The sequence below is a fragment of the Toxotes jaculatrix genome, chromosome 22, assembly GCF_017976425.1.
Source record: "Toxotes jaculatrix isolate fToxJac2 chromosome 22, fToxJac2.pri, whole genome shotgun sequence".
NCBI classification, from domain to species: domain Eukaryota; kingdom Metazoa; phylum Chordata; class Actinopteri; family Toxotidae; genus Toxotes; species Toxotes jaculatrix.
In genome coordinates, this window is record NC_054415.1 from 5,261,873 (window position 1) to 5,275,823 (window position 13,951).

Consider the following 13,951-nt stretch of genomic DNA (forward strand, 5'->3'; position numbering starts at 1 on the left):
TCAAGATTTTGTAGAGGAATCAGAGTGATCAGTTAGTCCGTGTGCTGTGACACTACATGTATTTCCGTAACAAAATTGATTAAAACCAGCATGCTTTTCAAAGTGAACTGTCTCGGCAGGGGACAGTTGAAATCTCTGCACCCACAGCTGTGAGCTACTTCAGTTTTCTCTCCCTTTGAAATCCACTCAGTTACTACAGTACAGAAGGAGCCCCGGTGCTAATTTAACATGCTCCTGCATCGATTTTCCTCTGCTCTGTAACTAGCACTGAAGCTGCAGGGAAGACCAGATATCAGAGAGAAAGCAGTTTCTGTTATGGAGGGTAAAGAGCGGAGGTCATGGGTGCTGTGTTTTTTGGTTCGTTTGTGCCTGGGGCTTCTTCCATATGAAAGGGTCTCTGACACGAATGTGATCCACTGCCTGGATAGCACTGTTGGATCTCGCCTCTATAAATACTGTGGGTCACAGACGCATTAGCCTCAGCTCACTGATCATCATTCACACACTTTGGAAAACTGATGCTTATGCGAGTTTACACCCTGGAAAAGAAGAATCTCATTTTTCATAACACTTCCTTGGAGAAATTTGTAATAATGGTGGAGACTAAAATAATTCTTATGCATGTGAGTGAAAGTACATCTGTGCAGGCCCATTTGCATGTACAGTACATGTTCATTAGTTCCTCAACACAGCTCATAACTTGCTGATGGTGATGAATTACCATATGGAATTTCCCATAATTCTGAGCAATTAAGGTGACCTTTCCTGTTTAATTGCATGCTACGGGAGGATGAGATAAGATGGCTTCAGGGAAACTGTGTGAGTGATTTATGGGGATTTCAGAGGCAAAAAATAACAAAGTTGCTCTATTTGCAGCACATGCCGGAGAAAGAGTTGCAGTATTAGCAAGAGACGAATCACAAGGGATGTCCCACAACAGTCAATGATGTGAAGATATCCATACTCATTAGTGCTGCAGGTTAGAAGAGGTAGTCCAATATATGTTACAAATTTGTGCTTTCATCTGGCTTTACCTTGAAAATCACTGAAGTGTTTAGGTAATTAGTGGTTATTTGGATGGTACTTAATAGCTTGTAGTGAAATTCAAAAAACCTTTTTCCAACAAGAAATCTAGAAAGCTATAGCTACGCTAGATAAAGGATAATTTCAGCATATTCAAACTTGGGTCTTACATTTGCAGTTTGGCCAACTTGCCTGAGTGAGACTGAATCAAAACAGTAAAGTGTGAACTACTGCATTATATGACGCCTGTTTATCCTGCTCCAAAGGTAAGGCCGACTTCACGGTCTGTCAGCTTGTCAACACTGTTTGCATTTGTCAGACCTGGCCCTTAAAGCGCAGGTCTGGACCAGTTGCCGTGAGGACAGGTTTCTCTGACCCATGGTGAACCAGGGTCCTGACAAGTGGATGGATGTGTCGGTCACATAGATCAGTGGTTAGCAGCAGGTCCAGGGTCAGGGATGACTGGTCAGCAGGCAGCAGCCACACTAATGAAGCCGGAGTAGCTCTCTCCAATCCAGTCTCCCTCAGCCTCTTCTCCAAGCTTTTAAATTCACTGGGGGAATGACTGACATTCAGTGTGCTGGCTTGTGTAATGATCATTTTATGTGACACTTGAATCCAGAAATAGGGGTTAGCCTTATTACTGGGAAATGACTTTGCCTTGCACATGCTGTATCCAACTCTGGTCCTCTCTCTCTCTCTCTCTCTCTCTCTCTCTCTTTCTCTCTCCCATTTGTACAGATTGACAAGATTATGAGCTCTATTGGGGCAGGAATAGGCAGTGGATTGGACATCAAGGAGAACGCCACAGGTAAGACACACACGTGTGTGTATGTGTGAGTGTGAGTAAATTTGGACACTTCTGGTTGGTCTAGTAGTTTTAGCCATCATTACTATTAGTTATGATAACACTGACCTCACCAAATTAATTTCTGAAATCTGAGAACACTGTGACATTACAGCAACCAAGTCTGATGGATCAAAAACACAAGCAGTTGTAAAGAAGTGAGGTAGTTTAAATATTTGTTTGCACCTTGGTTGATAGAGAATAACGTAGTCCAGGTGGATTCACTTGGTAATAACTGAGAGGTGGATCCCTAGAGAAGTGATGAAATTAGAATGATAATTGTCTTCCTGCCTGAACTTGTGCTAAAAGCTTCTTTTATATCACTGATAGGAAAGATGGCTAGTACTGTAAAAATTAGACCTAAGTTGTAATAATCAGTAATTATCCTATTTGCGTGTGTGTGTGTGTGTGAATGTATGGCTGGGTGTTTCTGAGTGTCTCTGTGGTGTGAGATCTTATGTGACTCTTTCATGAAGTGAATTTTGACTTTATTGAGCGCCTCAAATCCCTGTTTATGCCACTTTCTTCACCTGCGTACCTCGAATCCTCTGCTACTCATCTCTATTTATTACGTTCATCCCCCTCTCCCTGTGTTCACTCCCCCATCCTCCACCTCCTGATCCCCTCCCTTCTCCTTCTCTCCCTTTTCTCTTTTCATCTGTGAATGCAAAGCCTCTGCTAACCATGGTTACCACAGGGAGAAATCCTGTTTGTGCCAAACCAGCTCTAACCCCCCCCACCCCAACCCACCAACACACGCATACCCACAGCGTAGCACACACACAGCGTAGCACACACACAGACAAACATGTACTTATAGACGCCACTGCATGCATACACTCAGTGTGGTATGTGTGTGTGAGTGGGAGGGAGCTTGGCTTCTTGCAGACAAAGAAGCTGGAGCTGGAGCTGTTGTGATGGCTATTATCAGCAGAGCGAGCCAGATATATGTAGAGCCGTAGAGAGAGCAGGGCGACGATCGACACCCTGAGAGAAGATAGAGACAGGAGGTAGACAGAGGAAAGTGAGCGAGAGAGCGAGGCGGAGAGAGAGAGTGAGGGAAGGAGGGAGGAAGGCAGCGCTCAGAAAGGAGAGAGAGAGAAAGAGAGAGAGGAGGCTGCAGAAGCATACAGATGAGAGTGGGAGTACTTGATAAAGAGAAATCTACAGCGCAGGCAGCTCTCGCTCTCTCTCTCTCTCTCTCTCTCTCTCTCTCTCTCTCTCTCACACACACACACACACTCTCTCTCTCTCACATACACACACGCTCAGGGGAGCAGCCAAGTGAGCGCAACAGCTGAAAAAGAAAGCGGCTGCTGTACGCGACAAACACACAGTCGCTTTTGCTTGCGGATCTGTAACTCCAGTCTTATCCAACACCCATCTCTGGCTGGATTTTAACCCCAGGACGGAAGCTCTTTTCTGGATACAACTTCAGCCTTCACTCCGTTGTCATCCTCCCTCTGGCTGGATTCAGAGAAAGCAGCATCTGGACGCCTTAACCTACCCTTTACTTGCTTGCACCCTTGCATGCTGACCCCCTCCATCCTCACCATGCCTCTAGCCTAGCCTCCCCTTCCTCCTTTTCCTCCTCCTTCTTTCTTCACCTCCCCCCACCCCTTCTGCCTGCATCCCCTCTTTTCTCCTCCTCCTGCTGCCTTGCCAAAAGACTCCTCAAAAGCATGGCGGGCTCCTTCGACAGCCACTTTGCCCGCCATAACATGATGTGGCAGTGCCAGCTGTCTCAGCCGGACTGCCGCTGCTACCGCGTGGACGGCTACTCCCTACTGAAACGTTTGCCCCTCCACCCCCTCATAGGTCCCCGCTGCCCGCTGCAGTCTGTGGGCCAGTGGCTCGACTCCATCGGCCTGGTCCAGTATGAGAACCACCTGCTGGCCAATGGATTTGACAATGTCCAGTTTATGGTGAGTGTTTTCACAAGTGTTTTTGGGGAAAAGAAGATCTTGATTCTGTGAGTTTAGGATGTGATGTGATCATACGTTCCTCTTCCCTTCCTGTTCTTTTTTATCTTTTCTTTGGCTCTTAAATGTATTCTCCTCTCTGTTTGTCCCACACATCATCTCTTTCTTTGCAGTGATTAGCGAGACTATTTTCTTTTCTATTGCACTCTGATCTCTTTTAATTTCTGGATTTCCTCCTCTTTGAATGATCTTCTCTCCCTTTCTCCCTTGCTCTCTCATTCTTCCTTTCCCATCATCACTGCCTCTCCCTTCTGATGCCATGTGAGGTCCTCCTACGCACAGAAATCCTACGCCACATCTCCACCACAGCAGAAATCCAGCTACAGCATCAAGCTACACACATACATGCTCATGCTGCACTGAAAAAGCATGTCGCAGCAGTGCTTGTTTCATGGTTTTTGCATTGTGCATGCACACGAACAGATATATTGTAGGTACAACCACCTGTAGCCTGTGGATTAGGATGCAATGTGATCCTTATACCTAGTGGTCTGCTCATCTACAAAATGACCCAATGAGAAACTCATTGGGTCATTTTGCATTCAGAAAGTCTTTTGATGTTGATGTGGTTGTGTGCACATGTGTGTGAGTAAAACATACACAGGAAGAGGGGATGAGTGAATGATGAAGTAGGAGGTGAAAAGAAAGTGAGAAAGAGGAAGAGAAGCAGTGAAGTCAAATGGAGAGAAAGTGCACTGAAGGCAGAAAGATGGGCGATAAAGCAGAGAGATGCTGACTAGATGAGTTTATCCAGAGTTTCAGGTTGTCATTACTGGGGGACAAACCTCATATCTCCAAAATGGCAACTTTTCAGGAACAGTAAGAAAAACAGAACATTGTTTTGGGGTTCATCCTTAACTTACGAGGCTTTCACATGATGATAGGTAACACTGTGCTATTGAAATAAGGTTTTCTTGTCTTTTATTTTTGTACAATTATGTTAATTTAACATCATCACTCTCTGATAATAAGAGAGAAAGCATTTAAATGTTCTTTCCTGACATGACTACAACAAACAGTGTATGTAGGCATTTGTTAATTTATTTATGTAGTTGTGTAAGTGTGTGTGTGTGTGTGTTCCAGTCCTCCACTCAGTGTGACCCGCATCTGTTGCTTTGGTTACCCTGGCAACAGGAAGAAATCACAGAATCTCTCTGTTTCGTTCTTTGTGTGTCTCTCCCACACGTGGTCAGTGCGTATATTTCTGTTTTTTTGGCCACAAGCACCCTTAAGAGTTTAACATGAATTAGTTGATTGGTTCTGGCGCTGATGGACAGTCTGTGTGTGCGTGAGAGGACACTCATGCTCCTCTCTCCATGTTTATTCATCTACATTTAAAAACCTCAGATCTCTGCAATGACTAATTATCATTTTTCCATATTAAGCAGCTGCTACTAAAACACCAGCATGCATGTGTCGTCAGTCTTTTCCTCTGTTCCTCCCTGTCTCCTCCCTTCTGTTGTCCTGTCCTTCTTTCCCATTCCTGTCCTTTTTCTTCACCTTATGCCAGCTAGTTACTCATAAAACAGAGGTAAAAAATCAGTGTATCAGAGCGATACTGTGTTTTCCTTCCTCTCTCTAAATCCTTGCAGTGTATGATAATGTCTTTAGTATATGTATATTATTTATCTGTTTTTGTACATTTTGTACATTTTTTTACATTTTGCATGGTTTGTTTTCCAAAATATCACATCCACTTCCTTTAAGTGGATTGTAAGGCAAGATTTTTCAGTATAACTTCATTTTTTTCAGACTAAACCAAGAGGTATACGATTGCAGTAGAGTAGCAGCCTTATCCACCTCACCTTTTCGGCCAAATTAATTGGAGTGCCAGCTAATTCTCTTGTTCAGTAGCCATAATTAGTTTATTATTGTACACTTACAGTACAGTGTACAAAGGGTTTGTCAGAGCTGTTTGCTGAAAACAGCTGCGACCTACAGGTGGAAACAGTGCTGATAAGAGTGCTGAGGCTGAAACAACAGTAATGCTGCAGGTCATAAAACCAAAACAATGAGCTGAAAGAGCTAAAAAAAAACTGTAGAGCTTAGAGAAACTGCTTCTTAATGCATAATACAATAATGTTTAACACACATTAGTCCGTTTTTCACTTTAAAAAATTATAAAATGTCTTTAAAAATACATTTTACTGTTGACTGTCATTGACATTTTTACCAAACCCCGCTAACCTCTTCTTTTTCACAACTGCCTTCCATTAAATTGAAGTGTGATTTAACTTAAATTCACTTTTTTGCTATTGGCAGAGATCACTTCTCCCGAATGTTAGCTGTCTCAGTTTGAATTAATACATACATTTGTGCAAATTGTCAAAAAGAACTCTCGTTTTTTTTGGTGTGTATTTACATTGGGTCACGTCCGTCTTCCTACAGGGGTAAGCAAGTGCACAAGCAGAGGTATAATAGGAGGAGGTGTCCAGGCAACCATTAACGTCACACATAACCTGTTCACATAAGCAGTATTTCATTTTTGCTCAAAATGTCTTTTCTGTATTATTAATGTCCCCAGGTGTACCCTCCATTCATTTACACTCCCTCCTCTTACTCTGGCACACACTTACACACACACATGCCATCATATCAGTGTGCCAACGTATTTTACTCTCATTTGCATCTAGTTTAAAGTTGCTAACAGTTTTTGGCAGCGCTTCTGAGAGACTTGGGGATTCTCTGCTCTCATGGCCTCGCCCCTCTTGTCTAAAAATGTTTTTCAATATCTCAGTTGCCTCCTCTGAAATGCCTTTAGATACAATTAATATTGAAAAGAGCTGAGATGAAACAGCCTTGCAAACATCATGGTGACATCAAAGTCCTTTTTGTGAGTGGGCCTCTCTCTGAGTCTCTCTCTGTTTAAAGTTTCTCTGGTGTCCCACTTGCTGAGTGGAGTTTTATCCTCTTTTTGTTGTTCGTGACTAAACAGAAGACAGTTGATGTTTTCCAACCTTGGGGAAACTCTGTAACTACCTCAAATTGATGTTAATGCAGTTGAGGCACAAGCTACAGGGATTATGCTGGTATTTGTAGCACTTCTTTTCATTATTGGCTGTGGATCCATCAAGGAGAGGTGTGGGTCAAATTCATTTCAGCACCACTCCGTATGGGAAGCTTCAAACTCAGAACTTGTCGCTGCATTAGAAAATAAAAGTTCTTTTTTTTTTCTTTATTTATTTTAATGTCAAGAACAGTTCAAGTTCATCTGTAGGACTGATTGGTTTGCACATGAATTTGACCTGGAGCGTGATGTGTATCAGTGTTTGACAGCGAAAAGGTACTATGTAGCGTGCAGGAATGATTGTAGACATGCACACATATATGTACACATGGACAATTCCCATCCACATTACCATTTAACACTAATGAGGGTTATTAGAGTGGGCTTGTCTTATCACCTTAACCATCCAGTAGAGGACAAGTATGGCTAGACTGATGGACAAATGGCAAAAGGGTGGAGCGGTTGTTATGGAAACAGCATTTTATATGAAGGACACCGGATGGAGACTAATCACATCCATTTTAAATGATTGTGCATACATGTATATGTGAGTGAGAAAAAGAGGAAAAACACAGGACAGTCAGTGAAGCAGAACAAAGAAAGCAGACTGACACAGAGGGATTGTATATTGTGTGTGTTCAGTGTGTATACTTAAAGACCAACTGAAATGACTCTGTCTAAAAGCAGAATCTGCGACACAGCACAAAAAGAGCCACAGACTTTGAGCCAAGACCCCAATTAGTTTTTAGATGTAAGCAAATCCACGTGTCTTACATTGTAATTTGGCTTGCTGAAGACGATCTACCAGGGAAGGAAGGGCAGGCAGCTAATTAGCTAGTCACCTGTAGCACAAACCTGAAGGCTGCTGATATTTGTTTCTTTCTTTAAATAAAAAAAAAAAATGAATGAATTGATTTTTTTGTGGCAGCACAACAGGCTGCAAACAACAACGACATCAACTGACTCATCAAGCAGATATTAACATTTATTTGAGTTGAATTTGTGGCACAAATAAGCCTGATTTTTACTCTCCTGTTAACTCAGTCTCTGTCCAGAGGGAAATATGTAGTACTCCACTACATTCACCAGCTAGTCGTTAACATTGTTTGTCTTTTGTTTGGTGCTGGACAGGCACAGTACAGTGCACAGTGAGTAGTATTACAATGAGACTGCACAAAACCGATCAAGGTGCAGGCTGTAAAACCAAAACAAAGAGCTGAAAGATGCTAAAATGCGCCGTAGAATTGAAGGGAAGTGCAGAGTTGGGTGAAACTGTAGCTCTCTATTTTTTGTTGTCTTTTCTAGAAATCTCTTTCACGTCAAGTATTCCATCATTTTTTCATTTATTCCATTGTACAGATGTTATTAATTTTATTAATATTAATTGATGACAGGGATGATTTAATTTATACGTGAAATATTAAGCCGTTCAAATGTATTGAATCAGAGAAGGAAGGCCCGCGATCACAATCAGTGTCTCAGGTTCATAGATGTTAGAAGCCCTTAACATGGCATCTTTATGGGACTAGTCTGCCGCAAAGAGCCCATTCTCCTTGGCTAGTCCTCTGACTGCAGTTACATTGTCCTTGTTAACACTCATTACTGCCATCAAACATAGACACCATACATGGCACATCAGCACAGACACTCAGCTATGTGACCAGAATATGGGAGTGAAAAAAAGAGGAGGGAAGGAGGCCAGTAATGGAGATGACAAGATTAAGCATGATTTGTTGTTGCTCACTTGAAAGAGAAATACTAGAGCAACTCTCATAAGGGGAGACAGGCATACAAATACATACTGATGTTAAAGGTGAAAGAATTTCTTGTTTCTTTGCTTTTTTTAAATTTTGGTTCATGCAGCAGAATGAACTTGGAGAAAGAGAAAATCCAGTTGATGAAGACAAAGGTAGAGCAGTGTTATTATTGCACATGGAATTACAAAAATGAATTGTGGCGCAGTGTTAGATAAATGGCCAAAGCAAAGAGATAACCTATGATGTTATGCAGTGTGTATTGAGAGAGCAGCCGCAAGGCCAGTGAAATTAATCAGACTTAACTGTTCTTCCGAGGGATTCAGTGAAACAACAATATTAGAAATAAACTACTGTCAGAAATCATATTTTGTTCCAAGGTGACAACTCTAATCCTCCTCAAAAAGGAACTTATTATTCTGGAGGGGAAAATGTTATGAATAGGAAACTGTCACTGAGTTGGGGACCTCTGCTTTAAGAGGGACCTAAGTCACTGGTTCTTCACATAAGCAAAAAATAAATAAATAAATACAAAATAAAAGGCAAAGGATGAACACAGACTTGAAAGGAACAGAACAGAGAAAGAGTAAGAGATACAGTAGGCTGAGCATGATTTGTAGTACTTGCCTAAGCCTGTTGGTGCCGATAATGGCCTTCACTACTATCACTGAATATCAATTTTCCCTCCATCTCTATTCTTGCCTCAGCCCCCTGCAGTTGTGCATGAATTTTAATTTCTGCGTGCAGAGTGTTTGTGACCCACTGCCGCGCCGTCATTAAGCCGTGTGGTCGAAGTATCACAGCAAACCACAGGCCATGGTGATTGTATCAACACTGTGGACACTAAAAACCTTCAGCACCAGCAAAATGGAGTGTTAGTATTCATACCAGTGCCGCATACCGCATGGTTAGCAATTTATCAGATAAATGCATGATACAATAACAGTTTACTTCTTGAATAAAAAATAAACCGTGTAGGCTTTAGTAGATAAAGCTGAGCCTGGATAACATATAGTCATTATTACGTTTCTGTTACTCTCTAATTTATGCTAATTCTAGTTATATTGATGCATCCATGGGATATTTATCCCATGGAAATGGCAGATATGGGGCAAACATAATGTTAGGACAGAAAGTGAAACAGGACAAGATAGGTTTGGAGAGAGGAAGAACAAACATTAAAGAACTCCATCTTGCTCTATCAGGAACCCAACAGGGAGCAATTAGTCATGCCTTTGAATCCCCCCACAATCTACTCTGCGCTGAATCTGTGAGTCATTACTCTGCCGTGAAGTTGTAGCAACTCCAACATCGGCTCTACTCTTCGCTCTATTAATCAGCCTGGGAGCTGATCTATGAACTGCACTATCCTCACAGAGGCCCAGGCATACAGGTTGGTGTGGAGAAGGTGGAAAGAGTAAGTGTAGCCACAGGATGAGTCCAATAAGCTGCAGGGACAGAATAGTGGAGCTCTAAAGTCAACTTTTACTAAAAAGCCTGCAGCAGCATCGCTCAGGTTTAAGGGGCTTTTTTGTCCAAAGTGTGTTGACATTTTAAAAGTCGATTCATCAGGTAAAGTGTAGAGAATCTTATTAGGAAGCTAATACTTACATGGATATTAACCAAGTGCATGGATTAATAAACTGAGAGCATGGATTATTAGACCATGTGTTTGGTTTAGGAGTCCGTACACATGGATTAATACACTTAGGTGAAAACATGTGTTGGAAGAGCAGAGTAAAGATGTTCATGGAAATGGAACGACTTGCAATATGGACCTCAAACTATGTGAATCAAGGGGCAGGTGTATCAGTTTTTAGGGATTTGATTTTATCTGTTTTTTTAAACTTATCTGCTTTTATTCTGAATGCATATTTCAGAAGTCCTGATTAGAAGTTTCCGATAAACTGTGCATAGTTTAGCAATCAGCTCACACAATTTATTAATCCGTTAGTGTGATTTATTCATCCAAGCACATGAATTGTTTAACTGAGTGCATGATTTAGATATCCCTGTGCTTGGACTTCGATACCATTTTTTTTTCTGCCATCGCAAAGAAGCCCTGCCGTAGTCAGCGCACAGCACTGCAGGCTATATATAACACCTTAAACATACAGTACAGAACATTCCTATCTTCCTATTAATGGAAAGTGCAAGCAGATACAGTTGGTAGATGCAGGACACAGACTTAAACAATAGCAATTCCTGCATAGACATGAGCATTGAAGAAATACTCTAATAGATAAAAGACATCTAGTGGAATTTTCAGTCTTTTGGGTACTGGTGGAAGCAGAATTATAGTTATTTTACAACACACAATCTCATAGAGGATTTAGGAAATGCAACAAAACTGTTTTATTCAGTATGTGATTTAGATGATTTCAGCCGATCTGCTGTTAAAAACGTCTCAAAAGTAAAGCCACCGAGACAAATGTCACTGGGGAATGTTCTTTAGGACTGCCATGGCGAAAACTACACGACAGCTACTGTGTCTCCTATCTAGAATTAAAATGTCACAGCCTCAGAGCAAAATGTCCTTTACGAGGGCACAGCGGTCCCCAGAGTCGACCTCTGGACTGAGGTGAAATAGAGGGAGGAAAAAACAGATATCTGGTATCTTCCTTCTTTCTTTTTTGTTAAGTTATGTATGTTATGTTATTAGTTTGACAGGGAGGAGATGCGAGGGACTGACAAGTGTGATCCTTCAGTCCTACACCAGTGTGTGTATGTGCTGTGTGTGTGTGTGGATGGTCCTGAAACTGTCCCTTTCCTCCTACAGTATTTCTTGACCATCATTTTGGTGATTACCTTACTTCGCTTTTCACTTCTGGCACAATCTGTATTTCTGATGGTATTTCTGGCTGAGTTGGCCTTTCTCTGTGCTGCAGCTGTCTACCTGCACACTGCATCTCTTCCCATCCCTTCCTACAATTCCTCCTTTACTCTTATTAGCTGTCTGAATGAAGACTTCCTTTCTGTCTCCCTCTGGAGGGGGGATGACTGATAGATCTCTTTGGGTTTCCCATCGGATTAATTAAAGGTGAAAATCTGTACGATACCCATACAGGCTGCTGTGTGTGTGTGTGTGTGTGTGTGTTCCATTACTTTCCTGTCTTTTCAACAGACCGCTGTTTCTATGGCCATATTGTTCGATAAAATAAGCTAGAGAGGTTGTTTGACACAGTAGTTACTGTAGCAGTATTCCAAGTTTCACAGGTATCAATATCCCAAGAGTGCAGCTGTAGTAGTGAGGATGTACTATATCATGAGCAGAGCATTATAAACTAATTTCCTTTGCTGTGAGTTTACTGGTAAGGTTGTGTTAGTAGCATAACTCATCAGGAAGTACATTCACATCCATAAATAAACAATTGTCATCACATTCCCAAATCTTCTTTAATTCTAGATGACAGCCATTCGACCACCTAAGGATGATGTTGTCATGTCTATGTAGAAATAAACAAGACTTTGGGAACGAGGTAGCAATGTGCTTTTTTTTAAAAATAAATATTACACTGACAGTTTTCAAGTTTAAATAAAGTATTTCCCCCCACGGCAGCCACTTTCAAGAGGCAAACTAATACCTGACTTGGAGAACCGACTGAACTGGCAAAATAAAACTCATTAAAAGCCAAGAGGGTTTGTCCTCTACGATCATGTTACAGTAAATTACTTAAAATGAGACCTTACCAGTGGCTTTCATGTTTTTAACCTATTTACTACCACTCACATATACTTTACATCAAACCAGCTGAAGAAAATCAAAACCACAGGGAGGTGTTTTAGGAATTTAAATATACTTGTCTACTGTTCCAGGCAGCAATCTGTATTGATTTCTGTACATTAAAAAATCAATTACCTCACTCTTGCATGTGTTGTGTAATCCATCACACATTTTTTTAAATATACTAATATTGGGTAAAGCAATGCAGATTATTCCCATTAATCCGCACTTAAATTGCATTGCCCTACAACAGTAATTAAACTAAAAAAGCAATTGATGCTTACACAATCCAACTAAACCTAAACCGTCTGTGCATAGACTCTCACACTGTACTTAAATGAATTAAATGAAATGAACTCACCTGGAACAGTTGGAAAACACATCCAAACATCTATCACTGTACAGCAGACATTCAAAAGCCGTCACAGTGTTATAGTCATTTTAGAATAATGTGTGGTTGGTGCATAAAAGCTGCTGATATCACAAACCTTACAGGGGAAAGGAGCCAAATTCCAGCTGCTACTGTTGGTTTTTGTGTTTTATTTTTTCATTGGAGATGTGGGTGTAGCTTTTGAATTGTTATTTTTCCCATGTCATGTGGAGCCCCAGTTTGCAGATATTCTAACCTTGGCTGTTGTTTTGTTGCTCTGCAGGGCAGCAATGTGGTGGAGGACCAGGACCTGCTCGAGATTGGGATCTTGAACTCGGCCCACAGACAACGTCTTCTTCAGGCCATACGGCTCCTGCCCAGGGTCAGTACTGCAGCTAATCAAACACTCCAGCCAGAACAATTTAGACAGTTCAAAGAAGATATAAAGTACATCTGAGCTTTCTAATCTCGATTTATTGTAGTGTCAGTGTCATGCAAGTTACATAAATATCATTGTTACTGAAATTTCCTGAATTTGAGAAAAGAGCTCATCTTCCCTTTTAAAGCCATCCAGTTGGCTTTGTTTGGTACAAAACTCCTCAAATCTCCTGCTCCATCTGTATTTCTGTGTAATATAACTCTCTCTGTGGGTGGCTGGGTTTCTCCCTGCATCTTATGCTGATTACTTGAACAAGGCCCCAAAGAGTAGGGGAATTCAGGAAAAGGAACTCGACATGAGTTCTACATTTCTACAGATCACAACCTTCAAATCACATGAAACCAGACAACAGAAGAAACTGCCAAATTCACATTTAGTAGTAATAGAATTCACACATAAATACACACAATTAGCTGTAGACACACACTTTGAAGTCTCATATGTTGCAGATGAGGCAGAAAAACTTCTGTTCCTCATTAGTTCATCAGTAAAAACTTTCAAAGTGTGGAATAATATAAAGAAAAGAATCAAAGGAAAGTTTGTGCAGGCTGCTGCTATATATTAGACATGTTAGGTTCGTGTGTCTGCGTGTGTGTTAGAGAGAGAGTCAGATCAAAGGTGTGCGACTGTATGGAGTAAGAGCAGAAAAAATGAGTCTGCAAAAGAGAGGACACACAGAAAAGGGAGACTCTGAGCTCAGAGATAAGCAGGTTTCATACAGGCACCCAGAAAACTTTGATCTCCAGTCAGCACTTTACTCCTCTCATCCCCCACTAAACTTTTCAAAACACTGTAAAAAATTACA

General features: G+C 41.3%; 1 protein-coding gene across 5 annotated transcripts in view; it reads left to right on the plus strand.

Moving 5' to 3' along the window:
* anks1b (ankyrin repeat and sterile alpha motif domain containing 1B) overlaps nt 1-13,951 on the plus strand; it is a 207,460-nt gene that overhangs the window by 124,334 nt on the left and 69,175 nt on the right. For all 5 annotated transcript variants that reach the window (XM_041029935.1, XM_041029936.1, XM_041029937.1 and 2 more), the window contains 3 exons: nt 1,765-1,834; nt 3,689-3,795; nt 12,991-13,089. In XM_041029935.1, the coding sequence (XP_040885869.1) occupies nt 1,765-1,834; nt 3,689-3,795; nt 12,991-13,089 (276 nt within the window). The remainder of the gene's footprint in view (nt 1-1,764; nt 1,835-3,688; nt 3,796-12,990; nt 13,090-13,951) is intronic.